Source organism: Strix aluco, chromosome 11, assembly GCF_031877795.1.
Source record: "Strix aluco isolate bStrAlu1 chromosome 11, bStrAlu1.hap1, whole genome shotgun sequence".
Lineage (NCBI taxonomy): Eukaryota > Metazoa > Chordata > Aves > Strigiformes > Strigidae > Strix > Strix aluco.
The window spans coordinates 19,353,516-19,380,619 of NC_133941.1; the positions used below are offsets into that span (position 1 = coordinate 19,353,516).

General features: G+C 36.6%; 1 protein-coding gene across 18 annotated transcripts in view; it reads left to right on the forward strand.

The window, feature by feature from the left end:
* Window positions 1-27,104, forward strand: part of DOCK3 (dedicator of cytokinesis 3) — a 220,784-nt gene that overhangs the window by 97,305 nt on the left and 96,375 nt on the right. For all 18 annotated transcript variants that reach the window (XM_074836469.1, XM_074836479.1, XM_074836470.1 and 15 more), the window contains exons 10-12: window positions 12,922-13,003; window positions 19,246-19,306; window positions 22,163-22,310. In XM_074836469.1, the coding sequence (XP_074692570.1) occupies window positions 12,922-13,003; window positions 19,246-19,306; window positions 22,163-22,310 (291 nt within the window). The remainder of the gene's footprint in view (window positions 1-12,921; window positions 13,004-19,245; window positions 19,307-22,162; window positions 22,311-27,104) is intronic.

Here is a 27,104-nt window from a genome sequence, read left to right on the forward strand (position 1 = left end):
TAATAGGTGATATGGAAAGATGGTTTTCATGGAAATGTTCTGAATTTGTGGTTGGATGTTGGGGAGAATGTGAGTAGTACAGTCTGTCTCACATCTTCTGTCTTAAGAACTTAGTGCCATTGACAAAGCAGCTCTCACGAGAGAAATATGATTTGGAAACGTCATTCTGGACTAAAAAAATGCTGTTTATCTGTATCATGGTAGTTGGATTTAGCTATTCTAAAGTCATCTAACATAAAATCATCTGTCCCTTTTTTCAAGGCTGAATAAAAAAGAATTAAGTGGCAATGTTTTGTTCTCAATACTGCTCTACATGTATGAGTGGTAACTGCAGAAGTAATGTAGATAATAATTTCCTGTTTATAACTCATCTCATAATTTTGAGATATTTTCCAACCAAATTCTTTCAACTAATAAAAATTAGCAAATACATAAAACTTTAAGTTATTAAAGGTGTGAAAATTAATTAGAGAGCAACATGATAATTATTTTAAATGTGTTGTCACCTTGGCCTTGTAAACAGGTTAACTTCCACTGCAGGATCAAACTGGTTTTGGTTTGACCACTGTGTGAGTGTGTTAGAAGACAAAGAGTTTTCTCAAGCTACCACTCACTTGTACAGTCTTCTCTATTTTAGCATTTCTAAACTTCCATTACTTCTCATAGGTGTTATTGAAACAGCTCACGATACTGCCTTTTGGGAGAGGGCTGTAAAAAGAAAATGTTTGTGACAATGTTTAGAGAGAGTAGAATAAAATTCACCACTTTGAAACACTGGATTTAGAAATTACAATTTTGTAGGGGAATTGATTTTCACTTTTTGAATAGTAGGAGTTTTCTCTGACACAGTATTCCTAATTCAGATGTCAGAATACAAATCTGTATACCAAGTTGCTGAAGGTAACCTTGACAAATTTGACAGAAATCCTTCATCTTTTTGTGTATTTATTGATGACAGTTAGCTCCATGCTTCTCATCATCATTTAGTCATATTTTCTTGACTTTTAAACTGTCAGTAAGAATGTATATCAGCTTCTCAAAAATGTTAGCAAGAACACTGTAGCTAAAATTACATTGCATTTACACGTCTTCTTGAATAATTTTCTTGTAACACTTCCTAATGTAGACAATTATCATCGTCCAGAACTTTCATTTTAAACACTAAGCAAACTTCTGAAAAAGCGATAGCAAATTTTCCAGAAGTTCTATCTGAATAGGGGTTGGAGTCCTCTCAAAGCTCTGATATGCAGGATCACCATGCTTAATGGGAGAACACCTGTACAGAGCAACTCTGCGTGCTCTGAACCAGAGTTGTAGGAACTGCATGCATTCCAGAAATCAGGTGCTGCTTGGGTAGAGAGAAGCTGAGAATGGCAAAGGGGTTGGAGAGATACAAACACATCAAGAATAAACAGGCAGGTAATCATAAATAAGGTCAGAAGAAGGGAAGGCAGGGTCACTGGGTAGATGAATATGGTTGAAGTTGAATAGCTGGAAAAGAAATGAAGTTAGTTACTGTGAAAAGATCCCCATTAAAAGCTGTGGCAAAAAAGTCTGACTGCATTTTCTCCCAGAGTATGGAACTGACCTTAAGATGCCTTTTCCTACATTGCTTCTCTCTTTAGGTAATAGCTCTGGGAGTGCTGTGACAATGCGTGTGTATTTATCCTGTGTTAATTGCTTTAAAATATTATCATGTTCCACTATTGCCAGTTGCTATGTTAGGAAGCAGAAAATTATATTTTACTTTTATTGTCCAATTACATGCTAAACTTCCTATTTGTTGTGGTTTTAATAGCAGCCTTCTCATAGATACTTGAAAATAGAAGCGTTTTCTCATTCACTGTCAGTATAATGATTTGTCTACTGGGAAAAAATAACTTTGTGTCATTGAGAATTATTTCTTTAATATTCAGAGAATTTTCCTAGGGATTAGGTTTACCAACTAATGAGGTTTTTCTTCTGCTTAGTCATGAGAAAAAATCCATCTTTATAATTTTTACCTCTTTTCTAGCAATCTGATCTGTTGGGATAGCTAATCCTCCGTCAGTTGCTCCTATACTTTATTGTGTCCTTAGTATTTCAAGGAAAGTATTTTTCTGACTTTTGTGCAATAGATAATCCATAGCAATACTAACAAGGAGGCTATCCGTTTTTGATCCTGCTCAAGATGAACCTCCTTAAAAGCATCATCCAGTAAGCAAACATTAAGGAATGTTGCTATTCACAGCAATACCCCTTGTTCTGGTCACTCTAGTTAACATGGAAAATATGTGGGTCTCTGAAGTCTACTGCACACATATGGCAGGGGACCAAGAGAGCCTTTCTGATATAATATATAACTTTTAGAAAGTACAAGTTTGGTGATCACTGGAGACAGATATTCAGATGATTCCATAAGGGGTTTTTTTTGTGTGTGTAGATTATTAAAAAAGGGAGGAGGAGTAACGCCTTTTCATTTTCTCTACCAGTTCCTTCAGCTGACTTTCATTCCCTAGATCTCTCTCCCAAGTCTACATTTGCTTGCTTTTCCCATTTATCCCCTTTCCTGTTAATATTCTACAGATCCAGATAGTAATAGTTTCTTTAAAATACATAGGAAAGTTGCTGTAGAGAGGTAGGTGGTGTTACTAGAGATGTTAATCCTTTCCTATAAAGAAGCTATTATAAAACAGGAGCTTTTACAAAAATCAATCTTATCTCATATCTCTCACCACCATCACTTCCTTCCCCAAAAATTTTTTTTTAGGTTGGTGATCAGATATGACATATCAATAGGCAGGGATACAGATTTTTCTACAGGGGTATTTTGATGTTTTTTTACTTGTTAACAGGAAAAAGTCAATTAGTTGCAGGTATTTGGAGTTGTTCTTCTCTTTTTCTGCTTAGAAAGAACAAAACTGTATCATGAGCAAATGCAGCTAGAAGAGATTGCGCTGTCTCGACTGGCAGGGTACAAATACCATTTGTTAAAATGTTTAGGTGAACTATATAGCTCAGAGAAAGCAATTACAAGTAATTTCCTGGAAGGAAAGGAAGGCCCAGTGTAATGAAGAGTACTCGTCATACTTGAGCTCTTTCTGTTGCAGTATTCACTGTCAAAACTCAGTTCTGTGGCTCTGACTGAAGTTGTCATGTGCAAAGCCAAGTAACAGGGAAATGTGGTTTGTACAGCAAGAATTAAATGAAGCAACTGCTGCATTAGAACTCAGAACCATTAGCTTCTTCCAGGTTAGAGACGGTGATAAAATACTTTTTCTATAAAATACATGTGTAATCCCAAATCAGAAGTTTTTCCTACAGTTATGGTCAAAGCATTTCACATGTACCATCTGGCAGGGTCGGTCTGGCTTTCTTTTCATTAGTTAAAATTCGATCACTGGCAGGGACTAAGGAATCACACTATATGACTCAAGTCTGGTTTTTTTTTTCTTTGAAATTAAATTTTTTTCTAGCTAATGGAGAGGATTCCTTTCAGGAACGCATATATGTGCCTTTCATGATGTAAATAACAAAAAACTACTAATGACAGTGTCAAATGTTCAAGTGTGCCAGACTCCTGAGAACCCAAAGAGAATGTAATTGGTGCTTAGCTACATTTCTCCTGCAAGCTTTAATAATTTTTTTAACATTGTGGTGGTTTTTCCTTGAATGTGGTAGAGAGAAATGACAGGTAGTTATTTTCACTATTTTCTGTTTCTATGGAAACTCAGTGTTTGCAGTAACAGTCTTACTGTAAGCTCTGTAATCCTCCCCTGGGGCTTCTATCCAATGTGGTAACTTAATAATTCATGAGCATTAAGCTTGAATTTGCTGGGAAGCAAACTGTGTTGCTTGGAGCCGTTTTCTCAGGGCCAGATTCATTTCCCTCACAGATTTGGTGTTCTTTTCTCTAAGATGTCTTTATAAAATACACTCCATAACCAAAGCAGAGCACTTTTCTTTACTTGTTTTTGAACCTGGGGTTATTGCAGATCTGCTGGATAAGGTAGCTCATGAAAAAACTCCCCTCCCTCCCCCCAAAAAGAAAAGGGGGAAAAAAACAAATACACACCATGAGCACTTGTCTGAGAGGGAAGATTTTAAATAGTCCATGAATCATTGTTCAGACAATATGCAAACAAAGTTCAGCAGAGGTGATCTTTCTGTCTCAGGGGTTGGGGAGTGACTGCTATCAATGATGGATTGCTCAAATACTGCTGTGCATGGGATCTAGTGTGTGCTGTTAATTTAAATTATAAATGGAAAATCAGTTCTTCACAGACACAGTATCATTCAGTACATATGCTTTGACTTACTCTCACACTTAAACTGAGAACTGAAGACTCATTCTGTGGAGCTCTGGAAGATTTTATGATTAGGTCAGTTTTACAGCAGCTGTAAGGACTTCAATTTTTTTTTTTTTCCCCAAGAGAATGAGCAAGAATTAGGAACTCTGAAAGGTAAATTTGCTTAACAGATAATAAACTTGAAGAGCTTTTAACAGAGGATACTCTGAAATGGACTGCAAACAAATTGCTTAATCACCTCAAGCATTCTGCCTTTTAAAGTACAATAGCAATATGTAGATGGATTCTGAAATATTTTCACAAAAAGGAAACTTTGTTAGAGGTATTTCTGATCTTTGCACAAACTACAATTTACAGGGGACTTCAGGTGTTAGGAGGAGCCAAAATGATTTACTGTTTGATCATAACTTTACTTTTCTGTTTCTTCATATACTTATGTAGGTGTCACGAACAGTTGTACTTCAGTAGAAAATCTTTCTTACTGCTTAAATCATCTTTCAAGAGAAAAATCAACTCAGTATTTATGACAGCGGGGAATGACTGAAATGTTTATATACACGCATGCTTTCTTCATGAATATGAGACCATCTGGTTGAAATAAAAGTTCAGAAGTCCTGATGTGAAACTTGTTTCCTTTTTAGAAAGTTTCTGCAGGGTGTTCTCAAAAGCATCAGGATACGATGCTGTCCTGTAGTGACCATTTTGATCACTGAGCATAATAATGTTTTTGCAGTTGACAAATGTGAGAAAGATTTTGACAAATTTGGCAAATGGAATGAAAATAAAATTCTGTGTTTTCCCTAATGTTATGTAAAGTTGTACAAACAAATATGAGAAGCCTTGTATTGCTATTGTTAACTATATTGCAGGATGCAGCACAAATGGAAAGTGGGGGCAATACAGCCAGGGATTTTCCTCTGCCACTATGTAGGCGATTGGAGAACAGTAATTGCTTTCCTGAAAAACTAGTTAATGCTGCTGCATTGGGGCTTTAGATAACCTCTGCTGTGCTGGTTCAGTGTACTTTCTCTCTGATGTAGAGAACAGTTTCCTAAGTTAATTCATGCAAATATTAGCTTGTGCAAACTGTAAGGTTTAGAGACTACAGTTCAATTATCTTCCCCTCATGTTGCCCTCAAACCCCAGGAATCTCTTCCATGGTGTTTCTCTGCTAACTTATGAATGTTTTGAAACAAGCACCTGTTTTTGCAGCTTTAAGATAATCTGTTGGTCGTATACCAGTAATTACTAACATAATTCCATTCACTTGGTCAACACGTCCTTGAAGTGCTTGTACGCACAGTGGTAGAAAGAGCACAGTATCTCATGGTATTGACGAAGTCAATGTGGTGTGCACAGCAAGATTGCAATGTTTTGAAGGCAAGTGTTGGCAAGGTTTCTCTTGTCATAGAGAATGACTAGCTCATCCTGAGGTCTATCCTGGTTGACCTGGGCTTGCAGTGCATACAGTTTATTCTCAAGATTTCTTTGGGACAAAAAAATGATGCTTCTACAATAATGTCTTAAAATGCTTATGATATTCATATGCCAACTCAAATTTTATTGTAGAATTATTGTCAGGCATATTAGCATTCATTAAAAGAAGAGACTAGAAGATATTATTATTTTTGTGAAAAATTATATAATGTCTTGCTTCTCGTAATTTCATAAATGATAGGACTGAGTGAGGTACGAGGTAACGAAAGGAGGTAAACTGTGTTGGTTAGGCAGGTCTTTGTATGTAGCTTATTCCTCCTAGCTTCTGTGACAGCGTTTTTGGACTCTTGTTCCTGAATTTTTATTTTTTATGCAGGTAGGGATTTACATGATGCTACAAGAGTGAGAAAGAAACCTAGGGAGACACTGAAAGAATGTCAAGGACTAAAACACAAGTTGTTATATGATCTTCTCTGCTACCATATGACCCTTTTCACTATGCACTGGTACATATGTCATGTGACCAATATATATTTTAAACATAACCTTTATTCTTAGAAGGGATTGGTCAAATGCTAGATTCTGAAAACCCAGTTAAATACAGCTTTTGAGAAAAGACTGAGGTGTTTGTAAAAATGTTGGGGTTTTTCAGTGTTCCCCCAGTTATTCTCTGGAAATAAGAAGCACTGAGGAAAATAAGAAAAACGAGGGAACGGATTTGTACATTTTCCATTTTTGTGGTATATTGGAATGGAAGACGTGAAGGAGGCATTTGTTTCTGGGAGAAATGGCTGCTGAACCATTACTTAAGGCATGGGAAATGTACAAGATGTGAGGTTTCTTCTTAAAGGGATTGACACCCTGAAATGTCACTGTCTCTTCTTCAAAAAATCAATCTCCTATACATTGTTAAATAATTTTTTTTAAAAAAATCTGTGTTCTTTATCAACAGTTTTGAACTGAAACAGAAGATTGGTCTGCAGTCTCTGTACAGACTACCATTGCTTTGACACTATGCGTCTATTAATGCTGCACCTACATTCATAAATTGATACACAGTCAGGATTTTTGCCTCACAACCCCACGCTAATTAAATTCGCCAGTGAGTTAATACAAAAAGAGTTCACTAATCCATTCCAAGCTCTTTGCCAGGCCTTTTGTTGTCATCTTCGCATGTTATGCAAAAAAAAGCCCCACAAACAAACAATCTTAACAACAAAAACTCCCTGCAGGCATAATGCCACTCCTGCTCACCCAACAGTAAATTTTGTCCCTGTTTGCCCCTTCCTTCATGCTGAAAATGTAATGTCCCAGACCATTGATCGCTTCCTTCCTTTTTGCAGAAACAGATGCCAGTTCAGTATGGTCCTGCTTTTCAGACAGTTAAAGGAAGCCAAGAAGTGAGACACTACACTTCTTTCATTTTTCTTCCTTTCAAGTAAAAGAACAAGAAGCTATTTGACTTCGCTTATCAGAGCAATGTTTCTTATATTTGAGTAGCTTTAGCAATTACTAATCATGCAAGTGATTGTAAAACCTGACTTATTGCTGCACAAGAGGTGGTTTCACTATGGTGTGAGTTAGCACAGGAGGAGATCTTGCAGTTAGAGTAATTGAACATTGCTTGTAGCACATAGGAACAAGAGAAATAAATAAGCTTTTGTTTAAGATATTGCTGCTGGTGTGGCACATCTTAGGTCTGCACTCAACAAGGTAAAAATGTTAATTCTTTTCTCTGTTTTGGTGCATTTCTTATCTTGGATTTTATGCAATAGAGAACTGGTTTTGGCGTATTTTGGGAGTAGCTGAAAATGATTTTTTTTTTTTTGACAGTAGTTTGATCAAGCAGTCAGATCGCATCAAATACTCAGTACCTCCCCACACTTTAATTTCCAGCACTCATTTGGCAGTTACAACTACATGGGTTTTTAATTCTCTTTATGATGTATTTGAGGGGTTTTTAAACAGAGTAGCATGTGTCTGTTTTCTTTAAGCAATTAGAACATACTCAATTATAATAAAAAGTAATGCTTAATGCATACAAACATGGGTGATTATTTGCATATGGAGTTTACTCAGATTTGATGTTTTGGTCTCAATAAATTGGACTTCAATGTTGTCTAGATTCTGTGCATGCTCTTGTCTTTGTGCAGAAGGTAAACTTGAGGAATAGATGCCCTGAAGACTGAACTCTTTCGAAGGAAGTATCTCCCGAAATAAGAAATTACATTTCTTGACCCTAAATGTGTGTATCTTTGTCTAAAAAAGGAGCTATAATTATAGCTGAAGGCAGTAGATCTTCAGATCATTGAAAACAGGGTTATTCTTCCTGGTTTCCTTTGACATAGAAATACATTTGCAGTTGTAAAATGGGGAGCATCTGACAAACTAGTTCATAATATGGGTCAACAGTGTAAAAAGGTTCAAGTTCCATTCCCGGATATACTAACATTATCAGCATTAGTGAGTCCTTAGTAGAATATTTAGACCGGTTCCTGTAGACTATTGAAACTTGAACAGTAATACCAAAGATTAGAGAAATTCCGGAGATGAGAAACAAAACTGTAGGTTTAGGAGAAATGACCTGCAAGGGAAGGTGGAAGAACTTGAGGTGGCTTAGTCTTTTAAGATTGCCTATTAGCACTGCTGTCTTTTCATCCTCCTTGTCCTGTCAGTGGATCTCTCCTTTGACAGAATGTCTCTTCATGTTCCACAGTTCTCAAATGCTGTGGTTGTCTCAAAGTCCCCTTAATTATTTAGTGACACAAGCTCAAGAGGACTTAAGGGAGGATTGGAAATTAAAGGAAGGAATTTAAAGGTTGTTACTGAGTTAGTGCTGGAATAAAGGAACAATTGATGAATAGGCAGCTGAAAAAGATGGTGGTCTGCTTCATTTCTTGAAAAGCACTGGAATACGAGGACAGGAACCAGATTTTCTCTGTGGCTGTAACAAGAAAAAAGATGAATTGCAAATTTTAAAAGATTTCTGCTTGTTAATGGAGTAAAACCTTGCAAGAGGCTATCAAGTGAGCCTCCAGAATCTCTCTCTTTGGATGTTTTGAAAGCAGACTAAGCAATACAACTTTTGGAAATGAATCAAGTATAAATAGGCTATCTCAGCTCAAAGACTTGACAGTCCCTTCGCTGTCATTGTGAGAGGGACAGCCTGCACAGGATTCTTTGGCATACAGTATTGTATTCAATTTCAGTGATGAAAATGAAATGCTCATTAGTGCTGAAATAATTTTTCAAAGAAAGCCTGTGTTGGAAGTTAAAAAATATAGAACTTACTGGAGATTTAAAATATAATATGTAATCTTATTATTGAGATCAGTGGAGGTAAAAGAGTAGTTATAACGTTATTTCTTGAATAACTTCAATTTAATGAGTTTTAGTTCTTCTTAAATTATGTTATATAATGCATATATATGTGTTTGTGTGATACATAGATACATTATAAATGACTACAGAGTTCATTCTCTAATAGTAACTCTGTAGATGGCTAATGAGAATTTTTTAAGCATGGCAGCCTGAATACTTTCCTGGGTGCAGTATATCCAGGGCTATTGCTGCTATTCTTGAGCTTCACTTTGGTGTACACCAATAGTACATATCAGCAGAGTATTACAGTATGCTTTCTTTCTTCTTCTATTGTTTCCCTAATTATCTGCTACTGGACATTGTTGGAGACAGGATAGTAGGGCGAGATGGACCTTTCATATGGAGAGTCGTTGTTACAATTTGTCTGGTTTTGACCTTGACTTATTTTATCCTTATTTGTGGACCAGCATCTTCCGCTTCTATAATATTGGATAGTAATATGTATTTCCTGTATTTTTATCCCACAATAGTGGAAATACTCTTAGTCAGCAGTACATTTCCAAATTTCTGTTTTCCCTTTCTGTAAATAATTCTTCATCTCACAGAAGAGCTTGGTGCTCTGCTAGTGGTTTGGCTTCCCTTCAAAACATCAGTCATCCTGTGAATTAAGAGAACCAGCCTTGATCTGACCACCGCTATGAAAATGAAGATATGCCAGGTGTTTATTATGTAGGCTATAATAACTTCCAGGGATTTGAAATAAAATGAGTGAACCAGCTGTGATTTACACTTGGATTTTGGATGAACATCTTCACCAGTGAACACATTTTCCCCTACAGATGTGATTTATATTGCTCATAATCTTCAGCTGGCAGGCTGCTTGTTGTCTTGTTTCCTCCTGATCCTAGGCTGTGTGTATCAGCTTTGTGTTCATCTGTTGTGCCCGTTTGGTGGCCAGATTACATCCCCAGCAGCAGAAGTGAAATAATAGTTTGCTGGAGATCTTGTTTGTGTAGTATAGATCTATTTTATAGTCTTATCCTTAAAAATGGGACACAGTTAATATGCATTGACCATAATAATTTTTTTTGAGTGTATTAGTAGAGGGTGTTGGTAAATTTACATTTAACAAATAGGGTACAATCATTTAATTATTGTTGTTTCAAGTTCAGTTTTAAAAAGGACCAATGTTTATGAAAGTAACTTTTGTAGTTCTGTAGGTTGTAATGGGTTTTTGTTTGTTTTCTTTAAGGAATTTTTCTTTATGGGAGGACACGTTTTCCAAATTATACTTGTAACAGAAATTAAATGTATGTTACCTCCTAATCTTTCTAAATGAAAGATTTTACAATTAAACTGATTCAGGGATTAAAATTAAATGTATTTATTAAAATTAAAGTCTCCCTAAGCAGAGTTTTGAAGGCATTGGAAATATTGATGTTTATTGCTGCGGCTGGGAAAGAACACAGCTGAATTGATACCTCTTTAAATTACAAAATATTTTAAATGATATAAAGCATGATTTCTGTTTGGAAATTGGTGATATAAAAGTTAGTTATCTTCTGGTTTATTCCCTGAATTAACCAGAGTTTACCTGTGGGCATCACTGTAGCTGTCCTGCCTGTTCCTCTTTGGAAATTCATTGAGTAGGGAGAGCTGAATGCCAGCAACTGTAACTGCTGCTAACAAACACCTATTTCAGTTATATTAATACCTAGAGTTCTACAATGTAATTGCTCAGGTAGCACTGGAGGTCCTGTTTGTGTGGCCCTTTTGCAGGAGCAACAAAGGGCTGAGGAAAACAGCTTGGGAGAAGCAGCTGCTTTGGCCATCCTGGTTGAATTGCTTGCTGCTGTGTGCTTTCACAACCTTAATCAGTTACCAGCAAAGTAATGGGCACCAGACTGAGTAAATGGTAAAGGCTAAGAATGTAATTAATGTGTTTTTATTGAAAATAGGTCTTATTTTGAAAATTCTCACTTCATTTTTTGCGATTTATCTATTAGGTAGAGATAAATATGAAGATGTAATATTGTTGTACTGTAACCGTTACTGTAATGTACTGAAGTTGTAATATTGTACTGCACTCCACTTAATATTATAAAATTCCCACTAAAAGATTAGATTATACCATGTTGTTAAAGCATTTGCTAAAACATTCCTAACATATTAATTGACATCTCAAAGGTAGGTAAAGAAATCATCAAATATCTGTTTCTTACGGGTTTCTTCGGGGCATGTTAGCAATCTCCAGGCATATAAGCATCTGCTGCAAATTAATTACAATTATTGCTGAATGAGGTTGTGGGGTACATGGTGTAATGGTGAATAACAGCAAGAGTGAAACAGAGAGCATGATCTGGATTGCTTAGCAAGATAAACTTAAGCAAATAAACATGCAGAGGTGTGTAACAAGATGTATGAGTCATGCTCACAATATTAGGGACCATTCTGAAAAAAGTAGCAATTCTGAAAATATATCAGTATTTATAATGGACAGGTTGCTTCAAATGAACTGACAGTGTAATGCTGTGGTAAAAAGGCTGATGTGTGATGTTTGATAAATTACAGTTAGGGTTAGTAGGGACTTGATTTCATATGTGTGAAATACACATATGTGCGTATTTGTATTCATGGTGTAGGTGGTACCAGTACTAGACTGTTACAAACTTAAATTTTTAGAACTGTTCATGAAATGATGTTGAAAAATCGCACTATGGGTAAGTTCTATAAAATTATTCCAGCATTTTTTCTTGAATTTAACAGTGTTAAATTGCTTACTTGTTTGGAGAGATACTTGATTACATAATTAATGACTGATATCACCACCCTGTAAGAAATCAGCTTTTCTAAAGGGCTTTTTAACATACAGAAGAAAGTGTAACAAAAAGTAGTGGCTAAACACTGAAACAAGATATTTCCAAGCTCATGTTAACTGATGTGGTTTAACGGTAGGGTTGAATACCCTTTTGGAGCAAGCTACCAATAGAAGTAGTGCGTACTCTACGTTGTCATATTTTTCAGGCCACCAGTGGATAATGTGCTGGAAAATGCGTTTTAGTCAAACAAAGGTTACTGGAGTTGATACAGTCATACTGGATAAAATTGAAAGGATATGTGATATAATGGAAATGTAACTTGAAGATTTAATGGGTCCTCTTGTGTTATTTCTGTGAATCTGTAGGAAGGAAATTCTGGTCAATACTTAGTGTGTTGTCACACATCTAGTGAATAAATTGCTCTTAATTTATTTGTATACATAAATTCCCTGTCTTAAGATACAATATCAATATCCATGGTTTACCACCTATAGTAAGGATTATTTATTTTGCAGACTGGCTATACGTGCTGGTTTTGCTGGTAAAAGACTGTTTAATTTGATTGATAAGCAGTTCTATCAATTGAATCTTAATGTGCTTTAATTAATATATTGCTTCTATAAATACTATATGTTGAAGGAGATTGCTTCATTAGTATTCTTGCTACTTTTAGTTATGAGTGATTTTTAATGAACTGAGTTTTACCAAAGGCAGTATATGCCTCAGCAAGTGTGCCTTAGCCTTTGCCTGAAGTGCTTGTAATGGGTTCGGATCCTGTGCTTCATATATTCACATTATTTTAATGTTATTGCATCATGAATATGCATCAATATGACGTTTTCACATGCAGAGTACTTGCTATTAAAGGTCTTCTATGCTATTCCATGTGATTTTTACCTAAATCAGTGAATACTGTTTCATATGCTTTGGGAATTAAAAAAATTGTAGTACCTAGTACATATTTTTTTTAAAAAAAAAAAATCTACCTGTATTTTATGTTGAAGTGTGTACATGAAACTCTTGTTTATTTTTTTTTAATATTGTTTGCTTTTTAGTGAGAGGTTTATGGTGAGGTTAAACAAGAACGGAGGTCCCAGGAATCCAGAGAAGATAGATCGAATGTGTGCACTTTTCACAGTACGTGTCTGTTCCCTTTCTTCTTCCCTTACAGTAGTATGATTGTAGATGTAGTCACCCTGAGGGGGGAAAAAAATTCTTCCTTTCCAATATATTGAGTAGAATGGAAGATGTTTCTAAGTTTTGTTATGGTTTTAACTAAAGGTTAATGTAAGGAAATAGACGTACTTCTAAATTATTTTTATGGCTAAGTAAATATTTTGATGTACTTATTTTTAAGTGCATTTGTTTCTGCTTATAGTTTGAAGTTTTGAGTATTTTTGTTGCATGTACTATGCTTAGATAACAGGGCACAGGAGAAAGCTGCACTGGCCTGAACGTAAAGCAAGGCACTTTTTTTGGAATCAAAGTTAGTAAAACTACAACACCTCACACACACAAGAAAACAGAAAATTCTCCAAACAGATTTTTGTCATGGCCCATTCAAGAGTCCATGCAGCAGCCCCAGGTAGATGGTACAGCAGAAGCCTCTCAGGTTTACAGCACCATGTGTGTGAGGGAACAGAAAGACCAGGATGTGCTGCAGAAGCAGCAGCCAGGGTGAGCTACAGAGAGTTGGTTGTAATAAAGGAAACACTCTGACTTCCTAAGTTTCTACAGCAGGTCTGTGCAAATAGCTACCCTGTCCTGACGCAAAGCAGACATGACCAACTGTACCAGCAGTCTTTAACCATCTGTGCCAGAAAGACAGGATAAGTGATACCCATCTGTAGCTCCTACCACATGATATGTCAGTTGGGAGTGAAATACCCAGCTAAGATTTACTTCTTTTTAATTCTTCAGACTCACCTCTCACCTAACTGCCTTTTTGTTTTATGGGTTTTGTTATGCCCAAATAGTAGTTTCAAAACACTCAGGCTTTAATATCCATTCTGCACTGGTCTTAAATTCTGTTAAAAATTGCCTCACAATCATGTGTCAGACCATTTTATCTGTCACTTCTTCTCAGAAAGAATATGGAAATCTAGAGACACTGAAACTTAACAGCTCATCACAGAATAGCTGTAAAGAATTTCAGATCCCAAGTGTGATAAACACCTTCCATCGTGACTCACCTTTAGCTAGTGCACATGCTAGAAGCTCTTTGACAGAAGTATTTTTACCTCCAGTGAAGAAAAAAGATGGCAGACAGCTTTGGTACAAGCTTTAGTTCGAGCAGTGAAACCGTCTAAGGTCAAGCAGTGCTAGGCACTGACATAGGCATGGGTCCCTGCACTATTCCCTTTCCTCCTTTAAGGAGGTAGCTGAATTTCTCCTCTTAAAGAACAGACAATATCTAGCCACCTGTAAGGATGCTCAGTTCTGCCTCCATCTGGATATGAGATGCAGGTCAATCCAAAAATAGCACTGACGTTGACACTGACATCAGTAGCAGTTCTGGGTTTGGTACTATCAGTGAAGTGCTAACAGCTGATTAAACGTCAGCAGAGGTAACAGTGTCTCACTTCTGCTGTTGGCACCAGTGGCTCCACTGTTGGTAACTCAAAACCAAGTATTGTTCTCATCTAAAAGAAAGGTGGCCAGGGAGCAAGCTTCGGCACCGGTGTAAGAATCATACAAAAAGGTTGAGTGTAGGATTAAGAATTGCTCTGGGGCTTATTTCCAAAAGGCAGCACAGACTGGTGTGTATCAAATTTGGCACTTTCTGGCCTCTGAGGTTCATCATTCTTAAAAAGATTTTCACCATCAAACTTCCCCATCTACATTGATGCCTTAGGGTCATGTAACAACTGTCCTGTTTCACATTGCACTGTGAACAGTGTTGAAACAGTTTTGCTCCAGTGACCTGCAAACCAGTCTTTACGTGCTTTCAGAAATACAAAAGATTAATGATACGCTATGGCTAGGGGCATAACGTAGTTCCAGAAGAGACCTGCTGCATATTATGAATGGGGTCAGCCTAGTCTAAAAGAGGCCAGCCCCAAGTATTGCAGACGTGTGCCCCTCTATAGCACCTATCCTGACCAGAGATCACTCCCAAGCTACCTTTCTATTTAACTAGATAAAAATACCAACGCTGTTGCAGTATCAGCTCTCTGAGTTGCTTAGACATGTTGTCTGTCACTCTCTCTGGTAGAATGTATACTCTACAGAACAGGAGTTGTCACAATTGGGAAAATTATCTGCGCAAAAAATTGCACAGTTCTAATATAATATCTTTCATCAGTGTATTCAAAGAACTTTTTAAAATATGTAGCAAAGGAGCAACAAATAATAGCTTTTTGAATAACCATTTTATCTGCAATGCTTCTATCTTATTGTAACTTGTTAATTATGAAATACTTCCAAAGTAAGATGGTTCTGTGATTTTCAGGTTTGTTTCCAATTTTGTGTTAGTCTTGACTTTATTTATTTCCTCTCCCTCCCCCACCACCCTGCAGTATCTTTCTAAACCTCTAATCTTTCCCAGAGGCATATCTTAGGTAATTCAAAGTATCTATGTCTCTCCTGCCATCTCTGTTGCTTCTAGGGGTTCAGCTGTCTCCTTGTGTAATATATCAAAATTACTTAGGTTTTGTTTTTAGATCTGCTGTCATATCATACTGAAGGTGACAAACTGCTTCCTCTGAAGATTAAAGCTCACTCAAGCAAACCTCAGCCTATGCATGCTTTAGAAACATTCCTGTGTCTGAATTAAAAAGTAACTACGTGATATAAGCTTGCTATTTTTGTTAAATACCTTACTGTCTGTGGCCTATGAGGTTGGCAACTGAATTTGGTAACGCTGTTTAACTAATATTGGCAGTCAGGTACCCTTGATTCTACTGTTTTGGGGGTGGGGGTGGTTTTTGGTTTTTTTGACATACAATTAGCCCTTTATAGAAACCAGCATTGTAAAGAACTAACCATTATTATAGAGTAACTCTTTTCCATACCCAATATTGGGCAGAAAAAAATGAGAGATGATTTTCTAAAAAGCCATGCAATTAGAATTATTATGAAATTACTTTGTTTATCAACCAGTGTCATTTAAGAAGCTGAGAAGGATGTGGGAAATAAACCCCTGTGGATACAGTGCTAAGAACACCTTTCTGGAAATTGATTTCTTTATATTGCAAGCAAACAAATAATAAATGTAGTTTGTCCTCTTCTGGGTTCTAAGTCACACGCATGGATTTTCTGCAAATAAATTATCTGAAGATTTCCTCACAGGGTTTTTGACTGTTTGGTCCGTGTCATAGTAAGAATTTCTCGCCTTGTAAAAAGCCTCTGCTGTACAAAATGAAATACAAGGCCATCTGGGCCCACATTTTTTGTCTTTTGACTGTGACACAGTATATTTTCCATGAAATTGAAAAGTGACTAAAGTGCGAACCCAGCAATATGTGCATGCCCTACCATTTTCTGATATTTTGACAGCTGCCCTTTGAAAATATAGTTTTCTAAATCGTTGTTAATTAGAATTGGTAATCTGATAGTGTAATAAAATTCCCCCTGTCAAATCACAGATATTTTCAAAAATTTATAACTCTCTAGAGTATTAAGTACTATCTCCCAAGTTTTTTTGCTTTTTGAAATGTATTGTCAGGCACTACTGAGACTAAAACTACGTCAAATCCCTTCTTATCATGAAACTTCAATTTCTCTAAGACATGCAAGATAAAGCCTACCATATGCTACACTGGTATGTTAGGTGATGAAGAAAGCCTAGAAAGTATGTTCCCTTATTCATGTAGCAGCAAAATAGAGAAAGCACTAAGGAAGATTTATATAGCTTAATTCTTTGGCTTCAGAGAGCCATGATCTGCTAGCTAGTAAGCATTCCAAACAGTGTATTTGCAACTCTCTGTATATGCTGCCCAGGGAAATACAGTGTTCCTTTTAAACAGTAAGAAGATACAGCCATGAATTCATTGCTTGCCTGCTGTAATTTAGCAATATAACGCTATTTGAAAGCGGATGAAACTTCTTCTTAGACTAAATTATCTTTATACCCAGTTCTCAGTTACTGTGCCCAGATGTTATTGTGCTATACGTCACTATAATCTGAAGTTCAGTATTTATGTGCATTGCCATCATAATCTCAGTTGTTGAGATTTGGTTTCTCAAGTCGCATGGGGAGGAAATTTGCTGTGTGACTTAAAGCTCATGTTTTCATTTCCAGCAAAGTACAATTTTTAATTCACTAAATTGGTTCAAACTAGGAAGACAGAACTTAGATGTCCACAGTTTAAAATTTCTTCCCCCCTTTATACAAAAATTGCATTATTTCCTTTTACAGTGGTTTTAATACCACTTAGTTGAGGTTTTCTTAAAAGAAAAATACAAGATTTTATCTGAATCTGAGATTTTTTCCAGTTGATTTTTGCATTGTATTTTCAAAAAAAAAGTAGTAGTAGGTGGGCAAGCTACGTTTGTGCATAGGTGAGTGCACCAGTGGTGTTTTCCCCACACAGCTATACATTTTAGAAGTGACTATTACTGGGATGGATATCTTTAATCAATTAAAAAGGGAAAAAAAGAAACATGAACACATAGCTATCATCTCAAGTTTTTTGCAAAGTCGTATATCAAGCCCAAGAGCTGTTTTTAAAAAGCCTTACATTGAAAATATTTTGTACAAACAAATAAAAATTGGTTTAGAATCATATGAGGTGATGTCAGTTGTGTCAGTGTAAGGGGAGGAGTGAAGTGATGTTTCTCTTTCACATGTCTACACACTTCACTCTCTCCCACATTCTTAGGAAGAATACATTAATCATTTTGTGTTTCCAGTTTCTCTTCTCCTGAGAAATGACTGGAGCAATGCCCTGTATGTTTGGGGAGAATTTGGAGACTGTATGGCCTAAGTTAGTACATAACAATAAGATGATAAAGCTTAGTACAGTGGAGAAAGAGAGACAGCAGCTGTTGCTGTAGACCACAAGGAGCATTTTTGCATCAGAGTCTAAAACATGAATGAATATTCTCGCAGTACATAATAGGTGTTTTAATCTTTTTGTCTTGGAGGTTAGTAACATAAGGAAAACTTGTTGAACAATGTTAATGTTTTTAGGAAGAAATGTTTCTTAGATTTTTCCTCTGATAAAAAAAAAAAAAAAGAAAAGGGGAAGTGTGTTAGAGGTTGGTCTTTGTTTATAAGGTTATCAGAAAAAAATATAACATGCCAAGGAAACTGCAGTTAAGACAGTTTCTAACATGTGAATGCCAAGTGCCGGAGTAATGAATTATTGAAAAGTACTCTGTGTATTTTCTTAATTTATTTTCTTTAATATTAAAGGCTTGTCAGGGTCAATGCTACTTTTTTGTCTTCATTAGCTTCAGCTTTTCTTTTTACTCTTCTGTAGGTTCTTTTCTCATTTTTTCTTCAAGCTCATTTTTAAAAGTTTTGACTTGCTGTTCTGTGACATGAAATTTCAGAGTTTTCATCAATGTATATAGTTGCTTGCCATAAAAATAACTTTTGGGAGATCTTAAGGTCCTGTATTTTGCTAAGCAGTTACCTCATCTTAAAACTGAGTTTATTTCTTAGTTTTTCCAATACCCTATCACTGTTTCCAACGTACTAAATATAAGAATGACCATCTATGTCACTAAACTGTTAGAATGTGTTTAGCCAAATATGGCCCTTTCCAACTTCCATGCTTCCCAAATAATCCCTTGGCATGTTTCAGTAGTTAGAATGGGGCAGAGAGCATTTTACAGTCAGCAGTTTGCATGCAGCCTACCCTGCTTTTGGACTTTTAAGCAGTTTAGCTATGAACTAGCTGCCCTTGGCTCCCATCAACTCATATGGATAGAGCCTGTAGGTTCGATGCATGGTTGAGAGACTGCCTTGCTGCTTTCATAATGTAATGAACATATATCATATGAAACAGGATTAAGGCTGCACATTTAAAAGTGTTAAACCATGTCTCTGAGTCTTCTACTTTTTTTTCTCTTCAGACTTTTGCTTGTTCTGAGGAATTGCAGTCTAATGATGTGTTTGAATTAAGGATTAAATTAACATTTTAAATGTTTGCCAGAATTCTGATACAGCATCATTAGTCAGTGGAGTCAGAATCTTTAATTTCTTTTCCTTTTAAAGATCATTCCAACCAAATGTAATCCTTCTATACTTTATTTTTCTTGTCTGTAAATTAGAAATAATAATACTTTTTCCTTATTTAAAGATGAAGGAGCTAAATGAATTAAGAGTAATACCGCATAGTCCTTATTATTGTTCATGAGAGTTTTGTACGCACTTATTTTGGAAGTGCAATGTGTTCTTTTTTTAATGTATATTTTTTCCAATCTTTTAGGATCTCAGCAGCAAGGACATGAAGAGAGATTTGTACATAGTTGCCCATGTAATTCGAATAGGTACAGTATGATTTAATGCTTGAAAGATATTTAATTAACAATGTTTTTAAAGTATTTTTAAATGTTTGTTGTAACTAAGTGACATTATAATGATTTAACTAGTTAGAAATCTCAATCACAGACCATGCCTATCTACTGAGATTAATATTCAGACCATATGTAGCTAAGTGTTATAAAGTTACTGATTACTCTTTAACAGTGAGATTTCTTTTTCTCAGTCTGAAACAAAATAGTTGATTAAACATCCCATTTGGGGGAGGAGGGAGGAACTAAAAAGGCTTTTTGTTTCATGTTCCAAACTTTCAAATGAGGTCTTTTTACTGACAATGTATGTATATAGCTAGTTTACAGGGCAGGACATCAGCATACCTGGCCATTCACATGTAGTAAATCAGAGGCTGTTAGACAAATACATATAAAGATGTGTTTTCTGCTGTAGGAGTCTGTGGTGCTTCCAAGCACCCACACTCAAGTTTAGGGAGATGTCTGTAAAACATAAGAGCAGGAAAGCTGTCACACCTGTCAGGTCCTCTTTCTACCTGTTGACACCAAAAAGGAGCATTAGCAGCAGTACCTGCCTGCTGGAAGCCTATCAAGCTTGCAGCCCAACATTTTGCAGTGTACACTTGCTTCTTTCCAGGTTGTCTTGGCAGCCCGCGTAGAGTTATATGCAAAGGAGAGATCCGGATGCATAGTGCCTAGACCTGACCCTACCCAAGGAGGAAAGCCCTTCCTTGCTAATTCACTTGACTAGTCACCCTTTGTAGAGCGGGCTTCTCTAACTATTCACAGGCCAGGCTAGGCTTCATTTATTCTTTTTGAGATTTGCAATAGCAAGAATGGAAAGTGTTTATGATTGAAGATTAATTTAGGATGTGTTTTATACAGTATAGTGCAGTGCTCAAAGTAGTTCACGGACAGCGAGGTGAAGTTTTTAGCCCAGCAGTGTGTTTAAGTGAAGTGACTATATGACTTCTGGTACGTGAACTAAATTACTAGAATCTCTCTTACATGGAATGTGTTGGATAGGAAAAAGCTCAAGTTAAAAAAGATATAATTAGTAACAGGGAATTAAATTGTTCTAAATCATGAATGTGTATGTTTTTACTGAGAAATTGACAAGTTAACATAGGTAAAATATTTATTTCAAATATTTAGGCCTAGAAAGTTAACAACATATAGTAGGAACAACAGACAGTCTCTTCAGTTGTATTATTCTAAACAACTGAGTAGTGCTCTGTCTTTCATGTTTTTCAGGTTTTTGGTTAACTGAAAAATGGCTAGGTAGTGTTTGCCATGAAAGGGTATTTAACCCTATTTCCAGCCCATTCACTACTAGCATCCATTACCAGCCACAGATACCTTTTCTGAAGTACAAAAGATCTAAACAGCTTAGTGAAACCATAGCTTTGTCGTGTTGTCCTGTGAAGGACAATATGCCTTGTGAGTCACAAATCTGTTAGAGGATTGGTTTTTCATTATCTGACTTCACTGTGTCATAAGGTGTCTAAAAGTTAGAATTATTCTGTATCACTTGATGGTAAATGAGACTTGTAGAAAGATATGCTGTAGTTCAAGCTCAGATTTTTAACCTTAATGCAAGAAGTGTTGGACAAATTATTATGTGTAACATTACAAGTTGGCTTAGGTTATTATAGCGATTTTTCTGGTCTTGGCACTTTTTACTCTATAAAAAACTGCTTTAACAATAGGAAGTTAATCACTGAACAGCTTCGTACCTCAGAATTCTCGTTTATGCACTCCAAGACAGACATTATAAATGACACAAAATATAATACATTACCTTAAAGCAACTGTATAAAGTGAAAATTTGTGTAAATACCAGACTGTAATGGAAGGACCACAGTGAATCTCTGCATGGATGCAGAGAGGTGAGTACAAGCTGTATTCTTAGCTCATTCAACAGATGATTTGTAGTCAGCCCAGCTGGATGCAAATATGTGTCATGGAGCTGCAAATCAAAGATGGCCAGACATGACGCTGTTCACTTTGCCCTTGAGTGTTCTTGTAGCTAAATGAGGTGATGTGTCTTAATCAAAGTAGCCCAATGTGTCAGGTAGGTTCAGTTGGACATCTGGATTTGAAACAGTATAGGAAGAAATAGAGTGAGAGGTTGTGGTGGATTGACCTTGGCTGGATGCCAGGTGCCCACCAAGCTGCTCTGTCACTCCCCTCTTCAACAGGACAGGGTGGGGGAGAAAATAAGGTGGAAGAAAACTCATGGGGCATGATAAAGGAAGTTTAATAAAACAAAGCAAAGTCCACATGCAGAAGCAAAGTGAAACAAAAGATTTATTTTCTACTTCCCATCAGCAGGTGATGTCCAGCCATTTCCCAGGAAGCAGGGCTTCAGTATGTGTAGTGGTTGCTCTGGAAGACAAACATTGTAATAACAAATGCCCCCTTCCTCCTCCTTTCTCTTAGCTTTTATTGCTGACCAGATGTCATATGGTGTGGGATATCCCTTTGGTCCGTTGGGGTCAGCTATCCTGGCCATGTCCCCTCCCAAGATGTTGCCCACCCTCAGTCTACTGGGTGAGGCGGGGGAAATGCTGGAGAGACAGCCTTGATGCTGTGCCAGCACTGCGCAGCAGTAGCCAAAACACTGGTGTGTCATCAAGACCTTTCTAGCTACCAATACACAGCACAGCACCGAGGGCTGCCGTGGGGGAAATTAACTCCATCTCAGCCAGACCCAGTACAGAAGTACAGGAAAGACTGCAAGCTGTAGTTGAAACTTACTGTAGGTATGCATACTCAGAGGGATAATAGAACAGAATAGACAGAGTGGATGCATGTGAATCTCTAATGTTTTAAATTTCTGTTAAATTTTAGGTCGCATGTTGCTAAATGATTCAAAAAAAGGGCCCCCTCATTTACACTATCGCCGCCCCTATGGCTGTGCAGTATTGAGCATCATGGATGTACTTCAGTCAATCTCTGAAATAAAAGAAGAGAAAGATTTTGTTCTCAAAGTTTACACGTGAGTAACTCCTAGAAGGGAAAAAATTAGGAAGAACACTTTGTATATACTGGGTGATGAGATACTAAAGAGATATTAAATATCAAGGTGCCATAAACTGCATTTTCTGCTTTATCCTTCTCACGAGGTAAACTAGTGCTGTTGGCACTGGTGTTTGCTCCTTTATTATTCCAGAAGCTCACAGAATCTGATGAATATGATCACAGATGTTTCAGGTATGTGAAATGCTTCAGAAATTATTGAATATTGCCCAGATCTGTGTGACTTGCAAAGCCGCACTTTCATTAATGTGATCTTTTTAAAATATGCTAAGCCCCAAACCAAAGAAATAAGCTGTATTTTACCTGGTGAAGGGAATGGTTACTCATGCCAAATCTCCTGTTCCTTATCAGTCATGGTGACCAACAAAAAAAGTAGAAAGCAAGTGAAGTCAACAGTGTGTGACCAAAAAACTCAAAGCAAGTCAACATTTTCTGAGCAAGGATCTATCTTTAGTTATTTGTGATTTTGAACTTTGAACTAACAAAGTCTTACTATGAAATGTGGTCTCACAGTTGTAATAAAAAGGCCACAGACAAAGTGTCTGGAGACTGCAGGGAATATTTAAATCTCTTCTCAGTGAGGATAAATACTGGCAAGATCTGCTTTGCAGATGGGCTGAGATACAGCTGACATTACTTTGCGGTCTGTGGCTGCTATTCCAATTAATAAGATCATTTTGGGGGGTTATAGAACTTTGTTATTCTTTGAGAAGTGCATTCAGCAGCAGAAAATCTGACATTCAGGGGAAGCTATAAGTGAAAAAATGGCTTTCAGTGTTCACTGAAATATTCTTGAATATCTCTTTATACATTAGAAAACTGTAAGTCTAAAGAAAGAGTCTCTCGGAGGCAGCTCTTCCATTCTTCTTTTGCCAACAGTTATGAAAACTGTAGCAAAAATGTCAAGTTATAGGGAAGAAAATGGTCTTCTTTCTTCTCTTTGTCAATGGAATCTGGATAATCTTGGCATTTTGTCACCATTCAGTTTCAGCTTATCTCAAACCAGTGGTTTTTGGTTATATAGTTCAGTTTAATATTGGCCGTGTAGATATGGTGTTAATATATTGCAACTGCAACATTTTTAATGTTTACATTAATGGAACATTCTGAATATCAGATTTCTGTTTTGATGTCCTTTTAATGCATCTTTAGCTTCTTATTCACTGAAAAATAGAAGAAAAAACTTGTTAAATACGGGACTTCTCCATTTGTCGGTGACAAATGAAATCACGGAGCCAGTTAGAGCAATCCGAAGTCCTAGTACTATGATCAAAAAAATAGCAAGATAGCTTCCCTTTTCTTCCTCTTAATCTGAAGTGTTTTGTTAATATGGTTTCCCTTCACACCACCCAAAGTACCAGCTGTATCTGCCTAAATGTTTAAGTAGGTTTATACCAGCTGTTGTTCTTCACATCTGCTTCCCCACACCCTTGGCTTTCAACATACACACACAGCCATTACTGCCTTCCCAGAGAGGAGGTAGAGCCCATAACAGAATCCAACTCTATAATCACATGCTTGTAATTTTTTTATCATTATTATCATTCACTTGGGTCATTATAAGTCTTGTACATCATTCTTTTATAATACTGCTCTGTGAACCTCCAACAAAAATCTTCAGAAGGGAAAATGGATGTATCTAAAGGGCACCAGCTTATCCCTTTTGCAGCTTTAACAGCTATTGGTCTTCCATGACAGGAAGTTTTCACAGGTTTATCTGCTTGCATCTTCTCTTTGCACCTTCTTTTAGCTAAAGGGTTACTTTGTAGACTAAAATTGAAACGACTAGATTTTTGTCCGTTGTAAATTTAAAATTGTGTATGAATGCTTAAACAACGCTGAACTGATTTTCTTACCTGCTGCTTTCATTTTGATTATTGTTAAAATGCCTACAGCTAACCCAAAAACATCATAAAGGTGAAATAAGGAGGGATGTGTGTTTGTATTTTTAAAGGATCGGTAAAAAGCATTCTTTTTGTACACTATCTGGCTAAAGCTTACAGCTGCCACAAATGAGGCAGTCAGCATACAGCCAGAAAAGCCTTTTCATGGGGAGAAGCTGGAGAAAAATTGAGAGACTGAAAACCTAACAAAGGCTGAAACAAATGCATGGTCTTTCAATGGAGTCTTTTGCTGGATCCACAAGAGAAAATGCTTATGGAGGGGGGAGAAAAATCAATGTACTTCACCAGTCTTTCTCAGCTTGCCACCTTATTGTTAAAGATTTGTGTCTGAGAAACACTTCTTTCTCACAATCCAGATTTTCCTGTTTGTTAATCCCACAGTCATGTTATAATCTTACTAAGAGGATATAGTACCGCAGGTCTAGTTATAAGCTCATTATGTAAAAGCACGAAGGTTCACTTTTATAATTCTTTTTAGTATGTATTAATATGCATGTAAAATATTTTAAAAGTGAGATGCAAACTAAATTCTTGATCCATTTTTTGAGATCACTTGATTTAGTATTTTTATATGAATTTTTATCTTTAATGGAGTTTTTTGCTTATTGAATGTTACTCTTTGTGTCAATCTTCCCATTCCCCTAAAAACGTCATGTATTTCTCTTTGATATTATCTTTTTTCAGTTTTACTTTTTGTCCTATTTTCTCTCAATACTTTATTTTTCTCCTTCTCCAGCACTAGCTCTTCCTTTTAATGTGGTATATTGCCTGAATGCCTTTTCCTTTTGATACTCAGTTGTTGCTATTTGCCCAGCTGAACAAGAGCATACATTGCATTTCTGTCCCCATCTGTTTGACATCAGGGTCCGATGTAGTATGGCAAACATTCCAAATGATAAATTTACTGTAGAATCAGCCAACCTGAAAAGGTGATGGATGGCTCAGGAGAAAATTCTTGTTTAAATCAGAAATGTATGTTGTAATATATTTGGTATTTAGACAAGTAAAATGTTAATAAAATGCATTACAAGCAAGTGTTTTCAGGCCAGCATTTCAAACTTGGGAAGAATATTCTTCTTCTTTGTGTTCAGGAAATACAAAGTGCAGCTTACATTGGTAGTTGGTACAAAACTAGCTTTAAGCTATCTTTACAGTCCATTGATTTTGGGATAACTTTGTTCCAGGTTAATTTGCAGGCATAAGTCATTGGAGGCTGAAATCTATTTTAACTTGCACTCCAGAGGCTGGTACAGCAACTAAAAAATTATCAGAGGTTAGAAATTTTCTGTAGTCTCAGCAGTGAGGATTGAAGATGGTATAGAATTTGTCCTATAGGTTATCTCTCTACTTCAAGGGTAATATTATTTGCAGTAGGATAAATGAATTTTAACGTCTTGGTAATGTGAAGATAGTTATTATTTTTTTCCCAACAATTAAGCTGAACATTGATTATTGGCACAGAACACCACAATTATTGAAAGGGTTTTTGTACTCTCCATTAATGTCTTAGCTCTGTTGTGTTTTGGTTTTGAGAGATTGTTCTGGGGAGTGCAAATATAGTCAATTTGCCATACTGTCAATTCTGGAAGGTTACTTCAGTGCTGACCTGTCTTGATTTACTGTGTGAATATCTGAGCTTTCCTCCCAAAAAGGATATAGTAGTTACAGAAGATATGGAGTAGAGCATCTGAAATGTTTAACAGCATGGAGTTGTTTCTGTATGAGAGAGATTGAGAACTCAGGGAGCTTCAGCTTGAAGAGAAGAAAAGTGGTGGTGGGAAGGGATACGGCCAAGCCTTAGAAAATCATGGTGGAGGGTAAACTGTTGTTCATTGAATACAACAGTACAGAATGAGGGATGCTCAATTAAATTGGTAGGAGATGACATTAAAGATGGAAGAAAATACTTCTTTATAAAGCAGGTAATCATCTTCTGAGTTGTACTGCCACAGGATGTTGTGAAGACAGGCAGTATTAGCAGATCCAAAGAGAATTGGACAAGTTTATGAACAACATGTCCGTAAACAGAGGAATGGGAACAGACAGGATGTATGCTCTAATGTCCCTAGTCCAACTACCTCAGAGCACAGCAGTAGTAGTATCTCCTATTGCCAGTGTGGGAAGGTTTTTTTTAATGTTCATACGTTCTTAACAATCGACTGAGATACCTAAACCCACTCGAGTGAAAAGAGGGATGTTGAGATAGGTGGAACTGAGATTTCAGGTGGGATAATCCCACTCTAACTGCACCAGCTAACGCAGAGATGCAGGAATACAGCCTGATCAGTGTTCTGATTAATACTTTTGGATAGCACACTGGGAGGTAGTAACTCAATGTTTTTTCTCCATTTTTCCTTTTTTACTGTCTGTACTTTGTGTTTAATTTATTCCAAATTGACTATGTTCCTTTTGCTTTTATAATAACCAACATTTGTGGGGGGTGTCAGTAAGTGTGCCATAACAGACTTTGTGGTTTATCTCATCATTCTTGGCAGTATATGCTTTTGTAATACTGAAGCTGTACAAAATTACCAGCTACTACTTGTTCTAGATAGCCTCAATTCCTTTTGCCACACTATTCTTCAGTTACATAATGCAGCAGGAAAAAAAAATCCCTACTGTCTTCACAGTAGCTGGTTCGTATCTTACCCTGATTTTGCTGATGTTATGTACTCTTGGAGGGAAACAAAAAAGGGAAAAAATGGGAGAAGTTTCATGAAGTGACTAATTTCTCAAGAGCCCTGTCTTGCTAGGAGCTCTGAAGGCTTATAGTCTTAGTTTCTCTTTTTTTTTTTTTTTTTTTAAACTTTTTAAGAGTCAATAGGACAGAAGTTTAATTGTTTAATTCA